This window comes from Diabrotica undecimpunctata, chromosome 4 (genome assembly GCF_040954645.1).
Source record: "Diabrotica undecimpunctata isolate CICGRU chromosome 4, icDiaUnde3, whole genome shotgun sequence".
In the NCBI taxonomy this organism is placed as follows: domain Eukaryota; kingdom Metazoa; phylum Arthropoda; class Insecta; order Coleoptera; family Chrysomelidae; genus Diabrotica; species Diabrotica undecimpunctata.
Window position 1 is genome coordinate 140,943,744 of NC_092806.1, and position 27,999 is coordinate 140,971,742.

Below are 27,999 nucleotides of genomic sequence, written 5' to 3' on the forward strand. Positions count from 1 at the left end.
ATAACTGAAGCGGTTTGGTACAAAATTACCAGTGATGATCTTACAAATCTATTATGTCGAGAAAGCCACAATGTATTGCTACCTTGGACTACTCATCTCTTGGCTAAAAAAGAAAGAGGAGTTAGAAATAGTTTTTGCCACCAGTTGTCATTCCAAGGGAAAGTCTTCCTGTGTTGTATAAGAATTCTTTGCCGGTAAAGAAAGAAAAAAAGCAACTTAGTGGATATGTGTGCTTATATTCATAATCCAGACTAAAGGGGATATTATTTAAACTTGCCTTCAACGGAAAACTAAAAATCATTTGTTTTATCTTTGTTAATAATGTAGATTTATATAAATAAATATAGGTATAGGTGCTCCTTGAAAAATAAATATAATTTTTTAACAAGCACTCGTATTTGTCTTATTCCGTTACGTTTGTACACGAAATTTTAAAAGGTTGTAACCAACTCATTATGATAAATTTCAGTGATGTTACAACCTTGTTCCACTAAACTGGTTTTCTATCGCAGTTTATAGTCTTATTTTTTTATATATAAAAGTTTATGGTATATTATTCTCTCAAATATATTTTGGTTTTCCTCATCCAACAATAAAAAGTACATTTTTGATCTTAAATTTGATTACAAGCAAAAACCCGCCAAAACATGTTTTTGTAGATAACAACCTTATTTAGGACGGCCATTCAAATATTAAATAGACTTCAGTTTATTATGACTTCGAAATTTCTATAAAACAAAATGAAAATGAATAACTTCACTTTTTATGACCTTATAAATGGCAATTAGTTGAGTTTTTTACTTATTATTACTACCACTAACCCTGAATACTAATAAGGTAGTTAAATGTGTTTTTTTTAATTTTATTATGAGAAAAATTGTAGATATCAATAATCTTTTATAAAGTTCATATAAAATGCTAGAGAATACAATTCTCGTAAGGTATTATAAACTGAGATACCACAGATACACAAAATATAAAAAGAGGACTAACATAGGGAGACGTATTATCAATTAGCACTGCACAATGCACTTGTGAATGCAATCAATGCAATTAAAACTAAAAAAAAAACAACAAAACAAAACTAACAATTATATAAAGTCATAGCTCATGCAGATTATACAGTTCTAATGGCATGATAGAATAAATCAAGGTATGATAATGAGTCACTACTTCAGGGACAAAACTATTTACATTAGAATGGAATGCTGAAAATAACAATATTAGAAAGTGCCACTGCAGATACTGATGACTTGTAAGTACTGGTTACAAAAATAACAGAAGAAATCCTAGAATACTGAACTTATAAAGCACTAGAAAATAAAACTGAAAACTTAATTTAGCAATAAAATCATGTGGAGATCCAAAATTAAGAATATGCAGTGGTGATAATTCCAGATAAACTGATACAAATTATGCAAGGACAAATTGTGTACTGTTTTGGAAGAATTTCAATTATCTAACATTTAACTATCTAATATTTCAACCCACATATTTTTTATCATGAGAGAGTTATATCTTTAAATCATAAAACTACAGAACCCATTATGTTCATAATGGATTATTAAATATTATACTCATACATAAATAGAAAATGAGGTTGTCTGGCCTTATACCTTCCTACAGTGTGACCTAAAGTATCTTTTGTAAATACTTTCGGATATGCTTAAGCACATGTTGTAAAGGCTCTTTTGAGTTGAGGACTTACTTTAATGCTCACTCACTGAAAACGTTTCAGTGCCTTAGCTGCTTAATTTCATCGCGATTTTTGTTCGTTTGTTCCTTGTATATTGTTGCCCTACAAAAAGCTAGGGAACGGATGGCCATTCCCAGCGTAGTCCAGCATAAGAAAATGCTAATGAAACTTATGTCGACTGGTACCGTTTCACGGTTCCTGGGGTTGTTTAAAGGTTCAAAATTATGCAGAAATAATACACATAAAATGTACATTAGTAACATAGTTAAGTGTTCTTTATTTTTTAATCTAGTATATGTCTACCTACCTATTCTACATTTATGAAATGCATCATCACCTATCTGACCTACTATCTATTCTTTTAAGTGAGTCATATGAATCAAAGTATGAGCTGGTATAAGAACACCCAAACCCAACACAAATACCTTGTTTGTGCTGGTGTTCATCAAACCTTAAAAATATGAAACTACAGGAGAACTTACATTATAAGATATCATGCTATTGTGATGGAAGAGTCCATATTACACAGCCTTTTAAGACTCATAGTTTAATATAGTCTAAGGTGAGTTTTTTTATTGTTAAGGAATACTTGAGCTGTCCTCTCTTCTTCATTGGTTGGGGACCTTAATTATGAGTTGTGTTTTAGAGACCAACTCTCCATGACGCTGACAGCTGTCAAAGCACTCAACTTATATCAAAAGGAGTAGGTAGAATGAAAAAATAAGCATGCATACCAACGAGGTGTTTACACATTAATTCCTTGAATATTTCTAGTATCCGTATATATCCATAAATAAACTTTATTGATGAGTTACAATTTGTGTTTATTCTACATGATCTACTATACTTTTGAGAATACGACACAATTTTAACACAGATATAAGGAACCTACAATTTAAAGTCAAACAGAATGATTAAGAGTAGAGGAGCAGTACTTGAGCTGTATGTCCATTTTATCGAACATTTGCCACCCAGAGTAGTTAGTTAAATCTAAAGCAAGGTACTTAAATAGAGATAGACATATCATAATTTGTAGAGTAAATAAATTGGTAATTTTGGAATTTAAATGATAAAATGAAGAAGTTTGGTGAAGTAAAATAGTTTTTCAATCTCAGCTTTTCAATCTTGTGGTGGATATTACAATATGGTTGGCTATACTTCTCATCTTTATATGTACAACTGCAGTCATTGAACAGTTTATTTCACCTTCATTTTTATAAAATAAAAAGCTCTTAAACATATCCAAAATGTCTAGAACGCATTTGAATGGTATGCAAAAAACAAGAGCAATTGCCAAACTCAAAGAAGGTTGGTCACTAAGGCAAGTGGCTGCTGATCTGAACGTGAGCCATATGGAAAATCAAACAAAGATGGGATCATTTTCACTATATAACCAGGTTGGGTGGTTCAAGAGGGCAGAAGATCTCCACGGAGCAGTAAGATGAGGTGTTAGTAGCAGCTGTCTCCTTTTGCTTTGAGACAGCGTTTCCAGGCAGCATTTGCACTGCACATACAATGAGGATCGCAAGAGGAGACGAGTTGCATTTTGTAATGAATTTATTAACTGTGAAGACAACTTTTGGTCTAATGTTGCATTTTCCAATGAAAAAGTGTTTCAATCATATAGCGATGGTTGAGTAAGATTTTATAGCATAATAAGAGTTTATATTTATAAAAATTAAAACAATTAAATAACAAAAATATTCTTGAGAACATAATGCTGCCATCAGGGATCCAGAGATTCCCTGATAACAACTTTCCTGATTTTTGGAAACCTAGTTATTTAACACCAATCTTAAAGTTCAATAATAAAAATGATATTGAAAATTATTAGGCTTTTTGGAACCAAACAGTATTACCTAAGCTATATGAGTAACTTATAAATAATTTGTTAACATGTAATTGATGTTCAACAACATGGCTTTTCTAAAGGTAAGTCTACATGCACAAACTTAATTTTGTATACTAATTTTATTGCTAATTCAGTTGAACATACGGGTCAGGTTGACCATTTGATAGAGTTAACCATGATCTGTGTATTGCTAAATTACAAGGTTGTGCATTTAGAGATAAAATACTTAAGTGGATAAGTAGTTATGTGTCTGGTAGGTGTCAGTATGTAAAATATGAAAATTGTTCATCTCAGTGAGTATATGTGACCTCAGGGGTCTCATATTGGGCCTCTCTTATTTAATATATTTGTTAATGATATATCATCAGTCATTAAAAGTAGTTGCTTTCTAATGTTTGCTGACAACCTTAAAATATTTTGAATATTTAATAACCTAGTTGATGTCTCTTTGTTACAAAATGATCTTAGAAGGTTAGCTAGTTGGTGTGAGGTAAATATGCTATACTTAAATATAAAATTTAAGTTTTAAAATTACTTTTACAAGGGAGTTGGTAAATTATTGTTATTGTATAAATAATGTACCTTTGGAGACATGTAATAATATTACACAATTCGTTTTATTTGACAGCAATACACATATGATGATATATCTTCAATACTTAATATCTCATCGCTACATCATAGAAGGTTTGAAGAAGATTTATGTTTCCTTCATAAGATTATGAATGGATATGTTGAAGATCCAGAGTTACTACATTTAATAAGTTTTAATGTTACTACTAGAAGAACTCGTAATACTGAGATATTTAATGTTCTATTTCATACTACAAAATATGGTCAAAATAAACCCATTACAAGAATTTTAAGAACGGCCAATGAGCACAGCTGTTTAGGTTTCATAACAGTGTGTTTTTCCGGGAGTGGGTTGTTAGCCCACTGCCCAACCTTCCTCCTTTACCCGGGCTTAGGACCGGCAATGGTGACTCCTGAGCTACTCAATCCACCCATTAGTCACCACAGGCGGAGTAAAACTTTAATTCGGCCAATAGCATGTTATGGCAGCGAAGCATGGGTCCTGAAAGAAACATCCAAAAACAAACTCAACACATTCGAAAGAAAAGTACTGAGGAGAATACTAGGACCTGTGAGGGAAAACGGAATCTTCAGAATTCGATATAACAACGAGCTCTATCAACTGTATAAGGAAACACCCCTGTCAGAGTTCATTAGAATACAAAGATTGCAATGGGCCGGACATGTGATACGAATGGGAGAGGATAGGCTACCAAAACGAGCACTGGACGCCAGAATGCAGGGAAAGAGACCAGTTGGAAAGCCAAGAAAGCGCTGGGAAGACACAGTAAGCAGCGACGCACAAGCACTTTTAGGAGTCCGTGTATGGAGAAGAGCAGCCACAGACAGACAAGGGTGGAGGCAAAAAATAAAGGAGGCCAATGCTCATTTTGGGCTGTAGTGCCGTAGAAGAAGAAGAATGAGCACAGCAATAATTTAGAATTATTTGGAATACCTACAACAACATTTAAGAAGTCAGGTAAGGTTTTGAGTATGATTACCTAATAAGTTAAGTTCCTAATTTAATTTAGTATAAATTTTTTAACGCAAGTTATACTTTGTACAGATTGACGTTATATTTTTGAAAAAATGGTATATCTGTAAATAAATAAATAAACTTCATCTTCCAACATGACAATTGCACGGTGCATATGAGAAGAATTATTCAAGAATGGTTGGAAGAAACTCATGTTAATGTTCTTCCATGGTCTTCCAGGAGTCCAGACCTTAACCCCATCGAAAATGTGTGGGAAGAGTTGACAAATAAATTAAATAAAAGAAACCTTAGACCATGGAATCAAATTAAACTATGAGAAGCAATTGAACAAGCTTGGAAGGAGCTTGTTGATTATAACATACAGAGATATTTTTAACCCAGACTTCCTTTTTTTGTTATTAACAACATAATCCATTGTATTCAAGAAAACTTCTTAATTTTACTTTAACCAACATATTCTGGGTGTACCCACTGGTAATTAAAGTCACTTTGACATAAATTGTGTGTTTAAATGAGGTAAAAATTCAAAACAATGGGCTACTAGATATGTAAGAGAGTAAACTATTCAATGGCCAAAGATGTAGATGTTTTCAAAAGATCATATGTCAAAAAAGAAAAATAATTCTTTTACAAAATAATTATATTCAAAATTAATATAATACTACAAAAATTATTGAAAATAATAAAATTATAATTCTTCCTTGTGATAAACAAAACAAGATCTTTTGTAATATTTTCCAGGTCGTGAAGTGACGAATAAGTAAAACTTTATAAAGGATTATACAAAATCATTACTTAATATGTTTAAATATTAATGAAACATCTTATTTTCATTCTGCCCTCACAAAAATCAAGGAAATTGAATTGTTTCTTTGGTTTTGTGTTGTTAAACCATAATTTTATAATTTCTATTTTGCCTTTCACAGTTTTACAACTGACTATAGGAGCCTTTACATCTACATACACATTCGTTAATAATCGTTGTATTGAATATTTACTTAATTTTTCCAAAAATTAAGTAAACATTGGAATAGCATAACATAGACAATTATTGGAATAAAGTCTTTTTAAAACTGTGTTGCTGAGTCTGTGTATCATATTAGCATGAATTATAAATCCCATAGAGCATGTACACAAAGTGTTTATGCTCTTGATAGCAGATGCATGAGATACCAGATATAGGCATGCAAAATAACGGCCTATAGAATTTTAATTGAAGAATTGAAATAAAAGAATATTGAAATACATTAAATTTTTGCCAAAACAGCAAATATTGATTTATTTGAGTGTTGAGTATATCAATATTTTGGCATATTTCACAGCAATCAGGACAAATTCCCACACTATTTAACAAGGTTTAATAGTCCAAACAATTATTCTCCTCTACTAATGAAGGCAAAACACAGTTCTATCTGCCGAAAAGGTTAAAGAAAGTGTGTTGTGAGATTCGGAAAATTATAAATGGCAACTAAAAATAAAATTGATTAGATCTGGACAATGCAATCAAAGATGAATAGCCTCATTAGGTAAAGAAAGTGCTTTCTTATCATAGACAATTATTGGAATAAAAACTGTGTTGCTGAGTCTGTGTGTCATATTAGCACGAATTATAAATCCCATAGGGCATGTACAAAAAGTGTTTCTGCTCTTGAGAATAGGTGCTTGAGATACTGGATATAGTGAGCATGCCAAATAACTGTCTATAGAATGTTAATTGAAGAATTGAAATAAAAAAATATTGAAATACATTAAATTTTTGCTAAAACAGCAAATATTGATTAATTTGAGTGCTTCTCTCAATATTTTGGCATATTTCACAACAATCTGAATAACTTCCCACACTATTTAACAAGATTTGATGGAATAATAGTCCAAACAATTATTCTCTTCTACTAAAGAAGGCAAAACACAGTCCTATCGACAGAAAAGGTTAAGGAAAGTGTGTTGTGATATTATCGTGCAATTGTATTGGTGGTCTACTACTCTGAAAATCGGAAAATTATAAATGGCAACTAAAAATAAAATTGTTTACATCTAGACAATGCAATCAAGGATAAAGTCTCATTAGGTACAGAAAGTACTTTCTTATCATGATAACACAGCTGCCAACAAATCTTATATTACAATAGATAACATTTGTATAATTATGTAGCATTGAATAGTCTTTTTCCCAGGTTTGATTCCCAAAGATTGTTTGTTCCTGATCCTAAAAAATAGCTTTGCACGAAAGGATTTTTATATGATTCTACAGTAATTACTACTACAAATAACTATTTGTTGATTTGGATTAATCAATAGATTATAATGAAAGCAATGTTAATTTGAAATATGGTTGGATTTAGTGTGGTAAGTGAAAAATGGATTAAAATGAAATTTTTGCTACACCACTTACTTATTAATATTGATTGGGGTCTAATCATTCATAGAGAACATTTTTATTAAAATTAAGAGTTTTTTATAAAAAAAAAGTGTCTCCAAAGTTAAGTACCAGCTCTCAAATTCCCTTTTCACAAGTCACAATTTCAGTTTCTTTAAAATCAAGATAATCACAAAGAAATAGATAATTTGACTTCACTATAATGTAGCAGACTAGTTTCTAAAAAATAAAGGAAATAATATTTCCATATTATGTAATTGTTATTGAATTTTATATGCATATTTCTTGATGTATGATTTAAGCAAGAGTAAAAAGTATTATGAACTGATGTAATTGTTGGAGAGAATATGTATAACTGGCAAATTCTTTAAAACTTTAGTAGGTTTGCAAAGGGATTTATCGTATCTACTGTCTAATATATCCATTTCTTGAACATTACACAAACTATTTGAATAATGGACAATTCAACATGCGTGGCAGATTCAATGATAGGTATTTTACAAAAATCACTAAATATATTAGTTTTTAATTGACATTAAGGCAATGATTTTTGCCAGAGAAGGTAAGTACTTTTAGTTAGTATACCTACCAGTATAAATTTGTGAATTTGACATCAACATAATGATCAAAACCCACTTTCATTATTTATAACTCAGATTTATATTATACAAAAGTAAAGTTAAGTTAATGGCAATAAATTGTTTCCCTATTATGGCCATGTATAGCAATAAATCAGTAAAAACTGTATTTCCCTTTGCCAAAGCTTCACTGTTCCAATTCAAAATATTTTACTAACCTCCATGTTCTGTGTATTTGGGATTTGATAGGATTTGCTTCGCAAATTTCAAACCATTTTTGTACTGTTTCTGCTCGTAACACTTCTAAAAATCATAAAGAGAAGTGAGTTATTATTCAATCAAATATTAAACTAATCACAGAACCCCAACAAAATCAACCACAAAGCAATGTCACTTTATGAAAACATTTCCTATTTTCAAATGAAATACCCCATAAAACTTTGAACTTAACGAATTATTTGTAATAATGAAACATAACTGTCATAATAATTCAAAATAAAATGAAAATTCCGATCAAATCCATTCTATTTTGCTCATAATTCAAATTGTTGGAGATTCGGCTTGAAGGTACTAACCAAGATTCTTTTAAATAAGGCATTTTCTTTCGGTGGTAGCGGCTTACTAGAGGGCATTTCTGATTTTTCACTTTAACTGTGAACGTTTTAAACCCGGTGAAACAAAATATACAAATTTTAAAGATTATTAAAAACCTCGTGGCCACAAAGTTCTCCAATGTCGATCGTGATCACGTGACCTAAAGTGGCAGCTGACATTAGCATGACAGTTAAGTTACCGATAACGCAGATGTCTTCTGCATGTATGAGATGTATTGTTGAAACATAGGCGTATCTTTGACACAAAAAGAGGGATATTTTAACTAGGAAAGGGTACACAACTAAAATTCCTAAAAAAGAATCCTCATTAAAATTCTCTGTATTTATTCGCTTTCAATTATATAAATAAAAGTATAAATTAAACAATTTTATTGAGTTATTCATTGATGTTCATATAATCACGTTTGTAACAAGTTTATAAATTATATTAAAGGACTTTAAAAACATGAGATATGAGGCAGTAAACTTATTGTGATACAACCAGATATGGTTACTTATTGGAACATTTGATAGATATAGATATTTGATAATAAGTAAGGTAATACAACAAGCCAAAACCATGTGATCAACTATAAACTCTTAAGTCAACTATAAGGACACAAAATAGGTCCTACTACTCTATCCTTATAAACTCCTATCTTGTTTCACAATAAGCTGTATAAAGGATAGATGAGTTTAGTTACTGGTAATGCGGATAACAGGGTCAGAACAAGAAAATACGCACCTATTTGATTTTAAATGGTATAGGTAGGTAGCTAATCTGTTTAGACAAGAGTGTTTATCGCCAAAAATTACTTGAATTGTCAATCAGCTCAATTTGGTCGTTTTGCATGTTCTTTTAAAAATCGGCTCATTACAAGTCATACAAAAATTGGTCGAATAATAACACAGCAAACAGGCATTATTTTAAGAGCAGTTCCAAGCAAACACAGGTAAAACATGGATAGGTATGGGACTTATCATAACCATTGTACGAAGCATATTTTAACAATAGGCGAAGCACGATGTACTATGTTGTATGAAAACGTAGCACATTTTTCGTTAACAAAAAACTGATCAAATATTGTGTCGTAACCAATAAAATATGTTGGCAAAGTTAATTGTATGGGTATACCCAGTGGGATCCACTGTACAAGTCAATTTACTTAGAACAAACACTTATTGTGCACATGGATAGATTGTCAAATAAAGGAGCTAAAAAAATCAATGTCAAAATAAAAATATGTGAGATGGCCAAATACAAAGAGTTACTGATTGTTTATTTTCTTTTGGGAAACATTGGTATGATCTAAAAATTGGTATGATCCAAAATATTAAAGTGCAATCAAGAAAGATTTTTGAGAATTACCACAAAAAGTTGCTGATGTAATACGTTGTGGTATTGAGAAATCGAAAGCTAGAGCCAGGCAATTTTTTTACTGGCAAGGAATGAGCTGTGATATAGCGGCTTATATAAAAAAATGTTAAACTTATGAAAAATTTAGACCGAAGCAACAATACCATATTTACCAGAAATTCCATGGGAAAAAATTGGCATTGACATTTTTACATGTTATGGTACAAGTTATCTAGTAGCTTATAATTATTTTTCAAAATGGATAGAGCTACACTCAATAAGAGACAAATCTGTTTTTTGTGTCATTCGAGTTTTAAGGTCCATGTTTGCTACACATGGCTCACCAGCCTATATATGTTGTAATAATGTGCCATTCAATAGTTTCATTTTAAAAATTTTGCCAGAGCATGAAATTGTCAAATTAAATTTAGAAGTCCCAATTATCCACGGTCAAATGGACTGGCTCAGAAGGGTTTAGCCATTGCTAAAAGTATGATTAAAAAGTTATTGATGACAGTTCTGACATTGAATCGGCCCTGTTACTAAGCAGACTAGTAATCTACTTAATGAGTAGATACTGTAGAACTAAGTTACCAATTGACCAAGATGTGTTAAAACCATCAGTTTGCCTAAATGTTAAAGAAAAATTAAATAAAAGGAGAAATATATATGTGAAAGACATATATCCGGTTGTTAAGGATTTAAAGTCTATGGAACCTAACACAGATGTTGTTATGTACAATCAATGTCAAAAAGGTGGGAACCAGCACAAATATTATCATAGCACGAAGCCCCAAGGTCTTATATCTTGAGAGATGAGCGTAATAATATTGTTCGTCGCAATTAAGTAGATATTAAAAAGTCTCTTAATATATTTAAGTCACAGCCATCTGTAATACCTACAGATACCAGTGGTATATAATCAGATCAAGAACCCTCATGTTGTTAAAACACCTTTTCCGTCGACCGTCCATTTATGATCAATTTTAACACCCTCAAAATCATTGATTAATGACCCCTATTAATGAATGATTTTCTATTAATGAACGATTTTATTATAGGCAACACAACATACATTGCTTGCATAAATTAATTAAATGCTCTGTGATTGGCAGTGACCTGTGGTGTAAGCATCGAGCAAAAAGACAAAAGAGGGAATGTAAAGGTAGTGGGGGCAAAAATATTGTTAGACAGGAAGTGCCATCTTGAGAGGCCAAATTAAACAAGGAAAGAGAGTCTTTCCTTGTTTAAGAAATCAAATTTAGTTGGGTTATGTTATTATTTGTCCCAACTGTCACATGAAATCTTATTTATATTGAAGTTTTTTAACAATTGTTTCACATTTTAGACTGTTATCGTTAATATTTAATTAAAATTTTCTCGTCTAAGACACATTCTAAACACTATTTTATAGCTACTGTTAATAAGTGTCGGAAAATTTAAATTTGGCGCATTCGCATTTCCGGATATGTCCGCCATCAGAGGCCACTTTTTTGGTCTCCTTTTCATAACGATTAGATTCCCTCTTTTGTCTTTTTGCTCGATGGGTGTAAGCAACCAAACATATACCTATTTATATTCCCACTAAAAAATTAATTTAAAATGAAGTAGCCGCTGTTAGTACTATCTGTCATTGTATGTCATTATTTACTTTAGGGTTTAAAATTCTGTGTATTTGAAAAATCAAAGGATGGATATTGACGAAGAGTTTAATTTAACTCCACCAGAATTTAACTTCTTCTCTCACAGAATTTACTGAGGTCCAAGAAGACTTAAATATAAATTTGTCAAAATGCTATACAGCAGACAATTATTTATCAATATCTTCCTTTAATTTCAGTAATTATACTATTTCGAATATTAATGTTTACTATAATAAAACTACCCCTAAGGAAACTTTGAATAAAGTCAATGAAAGCTGACAAAATTGTTGTTTATCGTTAAGTAAATAAATATTTAAACTAAGATATCTTTATTTCTGAAAAGTACGGTAGACGGAAAAGTTTTGTAACGAACTCGTGAATTAAAATGGCGATTAACAATCTCGAACATTAACGCCTTCGCTTCGCTCACGCGTTAAAATATCTCAATTGTTAATCGCCCTTATTAATACACTTGTTGGTTAAATAACTATTAAAACTAAATTTGTAAAATGGTGGAGATGTAACATTTTGTACATAACTATACAATGTTAAGGTGGTTGGAGTGCTAAATGGTGAGAGCAATGACAGTAACCACGTCATCAGTCAGCATAGCTGTCACCAGGATACAGGCTAACACATGATACTATGACTAACAAGATAGGATCTTCCCGTAGCACAAAATCGGTCGTGTTCGCGCATGCCGTCATTGGAGATCAGATTTGAATTATTGTTAAAGTTAAATGGGATTTTTATGCATTCTGTGATGAAATTATTCAATTAGCAAAATAATAATATTAAATAAAGATTTAATAATTACAATAATCGTACACAAAAGGATATCTCCAAACTATTTATTAAAGATTATTTATTGACACATACAAAAAACTGACATTACGAACGTGCAAGTCTCCAATTACGTCACGACTTATGCGCAATATCTTATCTTCTTAATCATAGTATCATGGGCTAACATCCTTGGACAGAAGGTGAAGTCTTAATAAACTATGAAATCAATGCTTATAGTTTTATTTAACTAGAATTATATCTTAAAAATGACACGTTTATACATACTGTTGTAGTCAACTGATTAATAATCTGTATGTAAGGTTGCCTAAAATATTAAATCATTTATTGTGCTTTATTATAATCAACATAACCTTAAAACATTGCGGTGTGACATCACACCAATATGACGTGTTAGTGTTCACCCGTAGAACCTTCAAAAACAACGGTACGTTATTTACTGTCAAAGTTGAAGAAAGACATGTACTTGAAATGATTGTCGGTTTAAGAACTATCTGATATATGCATTGTATTTGAATGTTAATTAAAAACACTATGCCAAAAAAGTTTGTTGGAGAAAATACCAAAGCGATAGCTTCACGTGAAAGAAAGAAAATACAGAAGGAAAGTAAATTAAAAGAAAATAAGGAAAGAATAGATGAGGAATTGTGGAAAGACTCCGATAAACAGTTTGAGAAGAAACAAGCAAAAAAAGAAGCCGCAGAAAAGAAGAAACAGGAACTGAAACAGAAAAAGCTAGAGACAAAAGATCAGTTAGAAAAAGAACTTGCCTCGATTAAAATGAAAAGGGGTAAAGATGTAAAGAAATTGACTAGAACAGAAATTAGTTCCCAGCGGACTGAGGCTAATGTTAAAAATAATTCGTTAAATGTGTCTTCATATTTAGAAGTAAGTAATCATATTAAAATTTATTTATACCTAGCATTATTAGTTTTCATTATTATATAATTTAAGCATTCTCAAAAGTGGTTTTAAATATTTTTTATCATAGATAGAAGAAACCGCAATGGGGCCTAGAAGTGGTAATTGTGAGTGAAGTGATAGTATCATTTAGTGATAAATATATCCGAATGCGTTAGCATTAAAGTTATTGGACAAAGGAGGATGCATCAAATATCACTAAGTTATAACAATCATATAGAGTAAATATTTATTGTAATATTTCTCTTCGCGACGATTCTAACAAATATGCTTATGATTATAGTAAAGAGTGATTACATGCTAAAAGAAAAAAAAATTTAATACCCATTTTATTTTCTATTACATTTGCATCTTCTAGATTTGCTACCTTTAATTGCACATTTAGCAATCATTCTATTTTTTCTTATAGGATCCATTAGAAAGAAATCTAAATAAGTTGTCGATTGATAATTCACAAAGTGCTAGAAACATCGATGATGCTATTTTGCTCTTAAATGACCATACAGATGAAGACAGACATCCTGAGAAAAGAATGAAAGCAGCGTACAAGTGTTATGAAGAAAAATGTTTGAAGGATCTGAAAATAACTCATCCGTCATTAAAATTATCACAACTGAAACAAATGGTGTTTAAAAATTGGAAGACGGCACCAGAGAATCCCTTGTTACAAAAAATGTAGTCCATTTATTGAATAAATAGAGAACTTCCTTTAATTGTTATATTAGTAAAAGCTATCTTTACTAAAAATTTTACTTAAAGAATCCTTTATAAAGAGGTATTGTTATTTAACACGGAATACGTCATAGAACGTTTGCGAAATGAGAATTCCATCATCATTACTGCTACTAGGTATACATGAATGAAGTCACTAAATATATCGATAAAAACCCTTTAAATGTTATTAAATTTGTTATATATTACATTGTTGCTGATAATTTTATATGATGTTAAAATTTTCGCTAAGTAAATATGTTTAAAACTTTAACATCATATTAAATTATCATCAACAATGTATTATATAACAAATTTAATAACATTTAAAGAGTTTTTACCCATATATTTAGTAGCTTCACTCATGTATACCTAGTAGTAACACTGATGATGGAATTCTCATTCCAAAAACGTTCTGTAATTTAGCCCGAAAGAGTTCTTTTTAAATAAATGTACCTTTTTATACAGTATTTTTTATTTAAAACTTTTGTGATTTATGGTGTACAGCCAACTATTGGAAATTCATTTTCCTTGTCAATTTTCTTTACTACTAACTTGAGTTCTATATTCCAGGTCGAGTTTCACCACTAACACAAATATTGTTTCTGTTATCTAAAAATAATTATTAATAAATAATTTCAATGCCACAGTTGGCAAAGTTTAATTGAATTCGCAATTGAAGATTTGAGTATTTATCAGTTGACGAATTTGTAAACGCGGGAGCGCCTGTCAACACTGAATTTACTATTACCTCAGAGATAAACCGCAGGATTTGCATGGTCAATAGGTGCTATTTTTGACTCAATCTCCTACTTAAATCCTTAAATATATCGAGAAATACACAAGTAAAACTTTACAAAACAATAATACGCCCGCTCCTAACACATTGTTCAAAAACCTGGACTCAAACAAAAAGGAATGAAAACATGTTAGGATGTTTCGAAATAAAAGTACTTAGGCAAATCTATGCAGTGGTGAATGACAATGGAGTGTGGAAAACACACTCCATTGTCATTCCATGGTTTTCTGATAACATCGATGAAGACATGCTTGACTAAGGAAGGCGATGGATATGGACGACTGGAGAGAAATTCTTGAGGAGGTTAGGACCTACACAGGTACATACAAAAACAGATAAAGACGAAATTGAATTAGAAAAGATTTAGGAAATAAACCAAAAAGTAGCAGGGAAATATTTAGGTCCTCAAATAATAAAGAAAAAAAAATAACAAAACAAAATAAATAGATAACTGAAAAGATGCTGAGCATAATGGAAGACTAGGAAAAATAAGAATGAATCCAATAAATTAAATAATAAAATAAAAAAATTGAATTGTATAGAGATAGAATCAGCACAACATTATTTATTTAATCTTGATCGGGGGTTCCCAAACAGGGGGCTCGCCCACCTGGGGACGTGAGGTACTATCAGGGGGGTGCAAGACAAGTTGAATATTAAAGTAAATTTAGGTAGCCCTTCTAAAATTCTAAATTAATTATCATGTTTAGAAAATTAAAACAAACCACTGTAACATCTGACTTTACTACATAAACTTGAAATCGAAGGCTTGAAAGAATGGAATATGAGCCGTTCAATGTGGTAACAGCAAGCATTTGGCAACCGAGCGTTTCCAAGCACTGCCTCCCTTCTTCCCTCCCAAATCCAGACGAAGGCCAGCTAACCAATTGTGACTCGGTGCACAGCATAATGATAAGGAACAAATTTGTGTGAACAGATTTGTGTCTATGTTGTGAGCTGTGACTGGTGCTCAGTGTTTGAGATACCTCGGCATGTGTTCTTGCATTAATAGCTTGTACGTGTTGTGAGATTTTAGTTGTCGTAGTTGACTTTCAATATAGCGTGATTTAATTGAGAGAAAATATTGTAGTCAAGATGAGCTCAGCAAAGAAACGCAAGTATAATGATGATTATATCAAATACGGGTTTATTTGTATGCTTAAAGTTAATGTCGAACATCATCAGTGTGTAATTTGTGATGAAGTGTTAAGCAATAAGGCAATGAGACTGAGACCTAATCGTCTTGAAAGACATTTGTCATCCAAACATAACTCTTTTAAGGACAAACCAAAGGAATTTTTTGTTACAAAATCTCAAAATTTAAAACGCATGAAGTTGGATACTACTGGTTCTACTGCTCATTCATCTGAAAAAGTGCTTGAAAGTTCGTATGAGCAATCACTTCTTATTGCTAAAGAAAATAAGAGCCATATTAATGGAGAGACGCTTGTTAAACCGTGTGTGTTAAAGACAGCTGATAGTACTCTTGGAACGCAGAGTAAGCAAAAGTTATCTCTTTATATACCTCTTTCTGACAACACTGTGAAACGTCGCACTGATGATATGGCCGAAGACATACAAAACCAGGTAGTTGATGCAGTAAAACAATCGCCATTTTTTGCTATTAAGCTAGCCGAGAGTGCAGACATAGCACAATGTTCTCAGTTAATTGTTTATGTTCGGTATATTGAAAACAAAAGAATGAAAGATGAGCCACTCTTTTCTACAGATTTGCAGACTGCGACAAAAGCTGTTGATGTTATGAAAGCAGTGTCAGACTTTTTTGACAAACATGAATTCTCTTGGCAAAGACTGATCGGTGGATGTACGGATGGCACACCTTCAATGCTTGGTTCTCACTCAGGCTTTGTGCAATTAGTACGAGAGAAAAATGCTTATGTGACTGGGATACATTGTTTTATATATCTACAAGCCTTAGCAGCAAAAACCCTTCCAAATGAACTGAATTCTGTCTTAAAGTTGTGTATAAAAGTAGTGAATAACATAAAAAACAGTGCGTTGAATATTCGACTATTTAAAACTCTTTGTGAAGATTTAGGAAGTGATCACAAACACTGCTATTTCATACAGAAGTACGTTGGCCTTCAAGATGGTAAGATTGTTTGACTTTCGAGATGAAGTAATCACCTTCTTAGAACATCAAAAGCAAACTAAACTAAGCTTGGTCTTCAAGAAACATTGTACCCAAGTAATATTGATTTATTTGTCAGACATTTTTGATTCGTTGAACAGCCTTAACCTAAAAGTGTAGGGTGGAGACTCATAAAGTTACTCATAATATATCATAAGATGTATATTGAGAAATTGCAACTTTGGGGGCGTAAAATATCAGAAAACCCCTGTAAATATTCAAATTTTTATAAAGTAGGGTCAATCTCAGAAGAGACACGCTTCAAGGATATTTATGAAGGATCAAGTTTGAAAATCCAAATATCAAACCATTTGGAGAGCACTTGTGACGATAGTATTTACAGAATGTCAACTGACCCATTCCATGTCAACATAGACTCCCTACCTGAATCACTTCAAGAAGATGCTTTGAAAATAAAACATGATTCCTCTGCCAAATACAACTTTGATATAATGGACAAGCCTTCATTTTTGTTAAAATATTTCAAAGTATATCGTAGTGTATCACAGGAAGCTCTTCGTTTATATTTTCCTTTTCAAACACCTATTTGTGTGAAAGAGCATTTTCAACACTTGCGGCAATTAAAACAAAGTATCGGAATAAACTTGATGTTGCTAGTGACTTGTGTTGTTCACTTAATAAAACTCAATTACGAATAGGCATACTAGTAAAGAAAATACAAGCCCATCCATCTCACTAAGCAACCTATTCTGTTTTTCTTTTATTAATAATTTTTGTATTTTATGAAAACTGATAATGTTGTATCTTATGGCAGTATAAATAAATGTTTTGTTTTCAATGTAATACTTTTTTCTTTTGTTCCTAGGCCCATACAATTTATTGTTAAGGGGGAGGCGCGAGAAGTTCTCATTTCAACAAAAGTGGGCGTGGTACAAAAAATTTTAGGAACCCAGAGGGTTTCCCATTTTACTGAATCGAAAGCCTTTGTGTAATTTACGAAACAGAGCAGCATTGGTATGTTGTGTTCTTTCGATTTTTCTATTATCATTCTTCATTAGCTATCTTTGGAAGTAGAAAGTTATTTAGCCATTCATTGATTATATGTATCAGGATTTTATTTCTAGGATGACGGTATAAAAGTCGGAGATGCCACACTGGACAGAGTAGAGAAACTCGTGTATCTCGGCAGTAATATCAATGAGAGCTGGGATCCAACCGCAGAAATTAAAAGCCGAATAGAACAAGCCCGAGCTGCCTTTGTAAAAATGAGAAACGTACTTTGCACTCACGATCTTAGCATTGAACTTAGAGTTCGAATGACATCTTGCTACATCTTTCCTGTCCTGCTATATGGAGTGGAAGCGTGGACTCTAACTGAGGCTATCCTTAGACGCTTGACAGCCTTTGAGATGTGGATATACAGACGACTACTGAAAATAAGCTGAGTCGACAGAGTTAGAAATGAGGAGGTCCTTAGACGTCTGAACCAAACAACACAACTGGTCAATATAATAAAGAAACGCAAGCTGGAATACTTCAGGGAAAGATCCAAGGTAATCGTGGTCCTGGTAGAAGAAGAACACCATGGCTGTAAAATCTAAGGCAATGGTATGGAAAATCAACTACATCGTTATTTAGAGCTGTTGTCAATAAAGTCACGATAGCGAATATGGTAGCCAACATGATATCCAACGATCTATAACGGTCATGGAACTAGAAGAATAAGAAGGATTTTACTTGCATGAGGAATAATGGCAAGAGTTCTGTAATTGCTGTATACGATTAGTGGTCTTTTTTTATGGATAGATATTGCCATTTTATGGCCCTTCAAGAATATGGAGTAGATATTGCCTGATTAGTGCGATATGCTTATCAACAGTTCTCGAAGACATGATGAAAAATTTATCTGCTCAAAAATTTATTAATGATGGTAATCATGAAATGCAGAGAACACTGCGATTAGCTCGTCACAAGACGCTGGCCGATGTCTTGTGCGCTCCTCTCGAATATGAATCAGTTACGCAAGGCTCTGGCTTGTAAAAGAGGAAAAGCATGAAGATAAATTTGGCTATCTTGATGTATTACTAAGAACAGACGATATAGAGTTGATTTGTTTCCATCTTCAGATCGCTAGCTATTGAACCTGTTTAGAGTACATTAGTGTAGGAGTTGTCGTCATCACTAGTTAAAATATCGTTTGACCTGCCGTCATATTATGGCGTTGGCTTGGATTGCATGTAACTGGTGGGTTTGTCGGTTATACTAGTAACTATATATACATACCTATTCGATTTTTTTATTTTATTTCTTATGATAAAACTAAAACTTTAGATAAACATTGAATGATTTTTATTTATTAACAATTATTTAATTTAATTTAAAAATATACATAGTTATGAGAGATCGGTGGATTTCTTTTTACTCAATTCTCTGGGATGTCCCGAATTAGTTGGTTCCAGATTCGGCAACTTCACCCTTTTACCTACTTTATCGTATGCTTTTTGTTCGTTACTATCAGGAACAGCATATTTATTGACTTCTGTAAATCTAACATATGACGACTCCCTTTTTCGAAAACGATGAATCTGTATAAATGTTGTATTTATCTTCTTAAATTGTGATCTGATACATTTACCTAGTATATACATTAGTGTAATTATGACACCTAATAAACATACTCCTATGCCCACGTAAATGTATATTAAAAACGATTGAGACATTTCATTGCATTTCTTTAATTCGTTTTTGGGAAATATCTCAATAGATAAATCAATAGAGGAGTTTCTAATTATAGAATCGTTTGTTTTGCGAAGCAATAAAAGTCCTCTATCAGTTAACCAAAAGTTTTTTGTTATGTTTACTCTAAGTTGAAAAATATAGTCTACGTTTTTATTCCTAAATGTGACATATCGGAAAGATGTGTTGACGTCAAGTGTTGATTCTTCTGCATATGCTCCATAAATTAGAGACAATGAGTTTCGCTTAGTCTGCCACTCGTGTAAAAGAAATTTCTCTTTCTCGTAATAATAACCTGAAATATAAAAAAATAAGGAGTTGAATATAGTTAATAAAAATTTATTTAATTAGTAATTTTGTATCTCTTAATGGTCCGAATTATACAAATAAAGGGATAGGGGAAAGTGGTCCACATTAGGCCATAGGATATATTCGGCTATTCGCAACAAATCCGAAATACATTTGAATTTAGCACCCAAATTCATTACCTGTCAAGAAAAAAAAATATTCAGTCTCTTGGCGGTGTGTTAGCAGAAGAGATTAAGTACCCTTTCAGTTTCAGTAAAGCATTGTTTTAAATGAGCGATTACAGACAAGCCGATAGTCAAAGTTTTTCTGAATTTTATCCAAAAATGGTCGAATTTTGATTTTATTTTGAGTTGTGTTATTTTGATTTACATTATCATTATTTACGAAATGTAAAAACCTCAAATTAGATTCAAATCTATTAACAGGCATAGCATCTGCAATAAGGCCTATCATCAGGCATTATCACTTGACCAGTAAAGCCGTATTCTGAGATATCTGATGTACGCCATCACTAAATTTATGCCCAAGAAAGCATATAACTCATATTTTGTAACACCAAAATTTAATTTAGTGTTTTGGCCAGCATATAAATTGGTCTGAAAGACGATATCATCCATTATGTCTGCGGTGAACAGTGATAAAAAATAATCAATGGGATTGTTTCCTTGAACAGAAAGGAAAGTTACTGGCCCATACATGCTGTCATTATTGCACCATTTCCAGTCTTTTCTCTCAGCCTTTTTAGGGTTTTTTGTTTTGATGAAAAACCTCTTGATTTTTATGTTTTAATAAAAATGCCAAAATACGCTGAGCTAATGGTATGTCTTCACTCATATCATCGTCACTGTTTTCTGGCTGTATTTCTTCTAAGTCACTTTCAACAATTTGGTCTTCAGCCGGTACATGTTCGAGCGCATACGTCTCTCCGTCATTCTAATTAGATTCCAAATCTGAACCTTCTGGTAAATCATAAATAATGTCATCATTGTCAATACCTATAAATTTTTCATTTTCTGGTAAATATAAATGTGTTTCATCCCCATTGTCATCTTCATCGACAGAAAGTACTTTCTGAAACAGAGTAAAATTTCCCATTGAAGAAGTAATATTATGTAAATAAATAACATTTATTTATTTCCTCTAAAATAGTATAGATATGTACCTACATAAAAAATGCCCTCGAAAATCCCTAAATAAATAATAAATCTTTGACAAGAAAATAACAAAAAATATGTGAGGAAGAAACCTACTATTCCTCTTAAACTTATAAAAATTACTCATAAAAATACCACAAGAGTGGAATTCTAAGTTACGTATTGCATGATGTCCACTCTAGTGGACATGACTTCAAAGTGATATTTTTCTTGAGTTTTTCAATTATTTTGAAATTATAACAAAGCCTAATTGTGTAAAATACTTAATTCTATAACTAACATACACAAACTTTGACTTTCAAAATAAATATTGTAGATGGCGGTAGTAGTTACTTGATTAGAGTCCACTGAAAGGGATTTCATGCATTTTGAAGAAGTTTCATAGAATCAAAATATATTTTTTGGAGTTAAAAAAATCTGTCCACTGTAGTGGACTCAATGCATGAGGGGGTTAAATATACATTTTAGCAAAAATATTCATTGTTGGATTCAAAAATTGGTGGTAGCTTATATGGAACAAATAAGAACTAATGATGATGAGGATGGTATTAATGGGTTCAAATAAAAACTAACCCTTCAAGAACTCAGCTTTGTTCCAAAGCGTTTTATAATATTCCATTTGGAAGTCTTTAGTATAAATCTGGATCTTCTCTGTATTATAGATGTTTAGGGATGAAATAAGAACTCTTTGAATATCTTTCCTTTGAACTATTTCTTCATCCTGTTGATCTGAGACTTCTATATTTTCTGAATAACATAGTCTACTGGTACATGTTAAAAGTAATTTCTGGCCCTCTAAAAATAAAGAGAAAATAGTTGTTTTTTTCAATTTGTTAAGAACATAACACAATAAGGGTTTCGTATTTAAACATGAAAGAGTTTTGATAACAGTTATTGATTTTTTATGAACATAAATCGAAACGTACTATGAACCCTTAAGAGGTTAACTTTCATAACGTGCCATTTTATAATGTTGTCACGTCTATAACAATATTGACGGAACATTTTGTACTTAATTAACTTTTTTGCACTTTACAAAATTTTGCCTGTACTGCTCAATACAGATTTATTCGCAAGCGATTAGTTCTTGCGCACTGGTGGCACGACAATTTTTTTAGCAGAGTTTAGTAAGCATGGGACAGTCAAACTTTTAGGAAAAGACTGGACCAACCAAGATTGGAAGTCAGAAGCTAAAAACTGTGTTAAAGACCCAACAAATCTTCATTTCAAAATTTCACAAGTCAAAAAGTTAATTCTGACCAAGAAAGTCAGTAAGAAAAGTCAGTAACTGTCAGTGGCGAACAAAAATACAGTTTCTCAATTAAATCCAGTTTGAGTGTCATGAGACCAGTGAAAAAGTGTAGAAAATAAACCCAACTGAACTTACGCTTGGAGTCAAAGTGAATGCGTTAAAAATAAAAACGTGCGCGTTTTATTACAAAAACATTATGGTGAAAATAGAGTGAAATGGAAAATGTGAAATGGTATCATGAAGTGATAAACAATAATGAAGTGATGCCTGAAAATCCACTTCGTGAATGTGAGTGCTTAAATAATGCAGACTGTGATGAAGTCATGGAAGTCAACCAAGTTGTAGTGGACTTTTGATTCAGAATTATTGTAAGATTCAGATATTGTCTACCGATCAAGCAGGTATCTAAAGAACTTTTGTTATTAGTGTATTGATCGAGATTTTAAATTTTATTGACAAATATTGTATCCTCTTTTTATTTTCTTTGCTGATGGATTGGTCCCATAAAATGGTGTTTAACATTGTGATGGCTTTTCTCCCTGACGTATTTCTCTCTCTTATGGATGTGTCTAATGTTCCATCTTGTGAAATAGTGATACCTAGGTATTTGTAGTCACAGCAGTGCTTTATCGTAGTGTTATCGTCTAATATGAGTTCTTTTTGTTCTGCTCCAATGCACAGGTATTCGGTTTTCTTTTTATTTACTTCTAGACCCCATATATCATACTCTTCAATTAATTTTCGTGCCATATAGTTTAAATCGCCATAATCTTGAGCCATTATTACTTGATCGTCTGCAAAGTTAAGCGTATATACCATAGTATTGGTGAGCGGTATCCCCATTGTCCTGCATTTTTGTTTCCATCTTTTTAAAGCACTTTCGATGTATATTTTAAATAAAGTGGGAGACAAGCAACATCCTTGCTTTAATCCTTTTGATGTTATAAATCCTGTTGTTATTTGTGTCCCTGCTTTTATCTTTGTTATTGGTTGGTTGTATAGCACTTTGACGGCTTTTATTAATTCTATATTAATATTCGTGCTTTCCATTGATTGCCACAGCTTCTTCAGTGGAACGCTGTCGTAGGCTTTCCGTAGGTCGACGAACAACATATGAATCTCTTAATTCCTTGCCATCTTTTTTTCTATTATCTGGGTTAAGGAGAAAATGTGGTCAATAGTGGATCGACCCGTACGAAATCCTGCTTGTTCTTCTGCTTCATAATCTAATTATTCTCTCCCGATTCGGTTCTTTAACACCTTTCCATATAATTATTCGACTCATAGATCCGGTTACAGCTATTTCTCGGTAATTTTCACAATTATTTTTATTACCCTTTTTATGTATAGTGCTGAGGTATGATATCTTCCATTCCGTAGGGATTTCGCTTGTGTTTATGCATTCTTGAAAAAGTTGTCGAAGACATTCGTACAATTTGTACGTTCCGTACTTCAATTCTCCGGGTATATCTCCTGGTCCGGGTGCTTTGTTCCTCTTCTGCTGTTTACATACATTTTTAATTTCCTCTGTTGTTAATCTTATTGGCGAGCCAACTATTGAAATTCTATCTTGGTTTTGGTTTCTATGTTCCTGAAATTCGACTCTATTCTCTACCAAACGTCCTTTGAAATGCTCTTCCCAGTCTTCAGATTTTATGCTCTGTATTACTTCTTTATTCTTTTCTTTTGTCAATTTTTTTATCAGTTTCCAGCTTTCTGTGCTTCTGGTTCCTCCTAGATAAGTATTTATTCGTTGGCAGTTTCTTTCCCAAGACTCGTTCTTCTTCTTAGAGATTGTCCTTCGTACTTCTGCTTGTTTTTCCTTATATTTTATTTTGTCTTGTAATGATTTAGAACTTAAATATTGTTGGTATAGTTGTCTTTTATATTTTATTTCTTCCTCTATTTCGTTATCCCACCAGTATGGTTTGTTTATCTTGGGTTTTATGTAGTATCCCATTGCTTCAAATGCTGCTTCGTGTAAACAGTTTTTTATATGTTTATATAGCTGGTCGATATTCTTGGGGGCGGGAATTTGTAGCTTCTTATCCAATCTATTTTTAAATAAGTCTTTGGTACTTTCTTCATCTAGGCTTCTGATGTTGTATCTTCATTCCTGTATCTTTTCTGTTGTGTTTATGTCTATGCGTGTTTCTCTCTGTTGTCTTCGGATTGGGAAGTGTATTTTTGAACGTAATAAATAGTGATCGCTACCACATATTGCGCTTCTCTGAACTCTTACATCTTGTACTCTTAGTCGGGTTTTTTGTTTTGTTACAATAAAATCGATTATTGATTTTATGTTTCGTGTTTCCTGAGTCCATGTATAGCTGTGTATCAGTTTATGTGGAAAGTATCCATTTAAGATTCTGAGTTGATTCTGGTTGCATAAATCTATCAATCTTTCACCATTGTTGTTCGTGGTGTCTTCTCCGTATTTTCCTACTATTTCATCCGCATCTTTTCTTCCTACTCTACTGTTAATATCCCCCATTAATATTATTTCCCGCGATTGACTTATTTTCGATATTTCTTCGTGAAGCTGTTCAAAAATTAAGGAGGAGATTACATTTGTCCTCAAAAAAAAGAGGATATATGAGACTATAGTAAAAAGTATCACTTTATACAGCTGTGAGGTATGGCCACTGAAAGAAATAACACTGTCAACGCTGAAAGCGACGGAAATGGATTTTTGGAGAAGAGCCGAAGGAAGCTCTAAAAGAGAAAGGATTACCAACGAACGCATTAGAGAAATAATGGGAATCAAACGAACAATCACAGATGACCTAACAACAAAACAACTTATCTGGTTCGGACACATACAAAAAATGGACGAACAACGAATGCCAAAAGAAATACTAAAGTGGCAACCAGAAGGAAAGAGAAAACGAGATAGACCGAGGAAAAGTTGGAGCGAAGGAATAAATAAAGAACTGAGAGAGAGGGCCATAGGAGAAGATCTATGGAACAACCGGTCTAAGTGGCGATTGGAAGTCGGAAAACGGCGGAGAACGTTATAAATCGACAAGTAGTAGTAGTAGACAAATATTGTATTAGCCCGTATCTATATTTCAACGTTAAATATCCCTTTAACTACATTAAAAAGCATAAATATTATTATTCCAAGATGCTCTAGAAATCATTATTAATCAACAAAAAAAATTCAACGGTATATACCAATTGTGTGTAAGTAGTTTAAACCATCTTGGCCGGCCAAGATGGCCGTGACCATCTAAACCAGTTGGCCATCTTTAAAACCAGGCTACAGACTTATTTCCATATATATATATATATATATATATATATATATATATATATATATATATATATATATATATATATATATATATATATATATATATATATATATATATCAATGTAAACATTATGTAATAGCTTATTTTTACTTAAAATTAAATAATATTAAATTATTTATTAAAGATAATTTATTAAAGAAAGTGTATTTTAACTTTTCCTATAGTTAACAATGATAGTATTAAAAAAAAATATCGATTTTTGGTCGAATTTTTTTTTCAAAAATTATTTAAACAAATTACACTGTTTATTAGTTAATTAATTAATTAAAAAAGAAAGATTTAAATCCGTTGAGTAGAGCCAGAGATATAAATAATCGTAGTAGGTTGACGATGCGTTTTCATTTTTTAAACCCGTAGATTTGTGGGTTCCCCCTCCACTTGCCACTATTAGTCTTAATTTAAACCATATTTTTGACAATTCACAGAGGATCCTGTTATAGTGCAATGTTTGTACAAGTTCTTGTAAAAAACTACGAATCCTTTTCTTTCAAATGTCGAAAATTTCGTTCCCTAAATGTTATAAACAAATTAACTACGAATTAATAAAAACTAACTTTGTCCCAAATTATCGTAGAACAACTTTTTTTAATTTGTGTAAAAATGTCAGCTTTTCGAATATAAAAAAAGATTTTATCTTCGAGCAATAGTATAAAAGTTATTCTAAATGTGTGTAAATCAAAAATAACCGTAATTTTACAAAAGGTATTTGCGTCCAACAGACAATATCCAACTTTTACAATAGTTATATACAAATAACGTTTTTGCCTCATTTTTCAGTTTTTGAAGCAACAAATTTATTTTACAATTCTTAAAAATCGCCATTTTACAGCTTTTTTATGTTTTAAAAGATAAAGTTTTGTAATTTTAAGTCAAATATTAAGCTTTTCAATGGAAATTTGTTAATAATTAAAAAAAGGCGCCGAAACTTATGCGGAAAACATATAGGTTTTTTTTATATAGACCTATAATAACTAAAAAAATTGTCAGTTATCTGGATTAATCACAGTCCCGAGAGAAATCTTATTTCCCGGTCTAATAAGTCAGATAAGACAATAGTGGGACTACAGCGCCTCACACATAATTCGGGGTAGGTTATCACGCTGACTCCGATAATGATTTTTATTTGTACTATATCTCACCGAAAGGAAAAAAAATTGACATGAAAAAAACAAATCATATCTAATTTTTATCCATCTTACAACATAATGTAAATCCTGATCTTAAATTCTACCGCAATTACGCATTCACATTTTTGTATTTATACAAAGGCGTTTTCCTGATATCATTTAACAATATTCTCAAATATTTAGCATGTATTTATAATTTTAAAAAATTTTAAAGCATATAAGTTCTTAAAAAGAGATGTACCTAATAACTACTTACTTGATATTTCTGTATCGCTTAAATTACTTATTAATACAGTATAAGAACGTATAGAAGGACTGTAAATATTCCAGTAATTAAAAGACACACTTTTTAGACAATCACTTCTTGTATAATGGAATATAGAAATTAAAGTAAGGAACTCAATTAATACTTGTAGTAAAAACACCATTTTGAAAGGAACATTGATGAGAGAAAGTGCAAAAATTTTTAATTGGTATACCTCTGTGGGTATGTGGTTAACAAATTTAATCATATGACAAAGAATAATTGACGCACTTATCATAATTCAGCGGAAGTATCAATGTCTAGGTAGGTATTTCAGAACTGGTACAGATTTTGTGTTTTGTATTATGTTTATTTACAAAAATAAATAAATAAATAGACCTATATTAACATACACGGCGGAGACAAGACCTGACACATCTAAAACTAGACGACTACTAGAAACGACAGAGATGAAAATTCTCGGACGAATATCAAGGAAAAGTCTGTTGGATAGGGAGGGAAGCGAAAAGAAAAGAAGAGCATGCAATATAGAAGACATAAGTGCATGGGTGACAACACGAAAATAGGAGTGGAACGAACACATTAGTAGAATGGCAGAGGATAGAATAGTACGAATAGCACGAGATAAGTTACCAAATGGACGAAGAAGTATTGGCGGACAGAAGAAAAAGATGGTGCGATAATTTAAACAATTTAGGAGGCTAATATTGAAGAAGAAATAGGCTTTAAAGCCTACATACAAGAAGAAGAAGTTTATTTACAATCTACATCGTTATAGAGTAATAACTGATAAGTAAATGTAATACAGGTTTTGGGTGTGAAGGC

At 31.9% G+C, this 27,999-nt stretch overlaps 4 protein-coding genes across 4 annotated transcripts in view; 2 read left to right on the top strand and 2 right to left on the bottom strand.

Annotated features, from left to right (window-relative positions):
- Naa15-16 (N-alpha-acetyltransferase 15/16) overlaps window positions 1-8,839 on the bottom strand; it is a 339,442-nt gene extending 330,603 nt beyond the window's left edge. Inside the window, exons 1-2 of the mRNA XM_072530409.1 lie at window positions 8,649-8,839; window positions 8,292-8,376 (exon numbers count right to left, since the gene is read on the bottom strand). Of these exons, the coding sequence (XP_072386510.1) occupies window positions 8,292-8,376; window positions 8,649-8,705 (142 nt within the window). The 5' untranslated portion in view covers window positions 8,706-8,839. The remainder of the gene's footprint in view (window positions 1-8,291; window positions 8,377-8,648) is intronic.
- A 4,042-nt stretch (window positions 8,840-12,881) lies between these two features.
- Window positions 12,882-14,275, top strand: LOC140438462 (coiled-coil domain-containing protein 124-like). The gene is made up of 2 exons (XM_072528131.1): window positions 12,882-13,358; window positions 13,801-14,275. The coding sequence occupies exons 1-2, from the start codon at window positions 12,987-12,989 to the stop codon at window positions 14,068-14,070; spliced, it is 642 nt and encodes a 213-aa protein (XP_072384232.1). The 5' UTR covers window positions 12,882-12,986; the 3' UTR covers window positions 14,071-14,275.
- Window positions 14,276-15,996: 1,721 nt separating this feature from the next.
- Window positions 15,997-17,028, top strand: LOC140438976 (protein FAM200C-like). Its single transcript, XM_072528611.1, has one exon. The coding sequence runs from the start codon at window positions 15,997-15,999 to the stop codon at window positions 17,026-17,028; it is 1,032 nt and encodes a 343-aa protein (XP_072384712.1).
- A 2,336-nt stretch (window positions 17,029-19,364) lies between these two features.
- LOC140438463 (uncharacterized) lies at window positions 19,365-27,421 on the bottom strand. Its single transcript, XM_072528133.1, has 3 exons — window positions 27,166-27,421; window positions 21,787-22,008; window positions 19,365-20,045 (listed from the first exon to the last, which is right to left on the bottom strand). The coding sequence occupies exons 1-3, from the start codon at window positions 27,419-27,421 to the stop codon at window positions 19,408-19,410; spliced, it is 1,116 nt and encodes a 371-aa protein (XP_072384234.1). The 3' UTR covers window positions 19,365-19,407.
- Window positions 27,422-27,999: the final 578 nt, after the last annotated feature.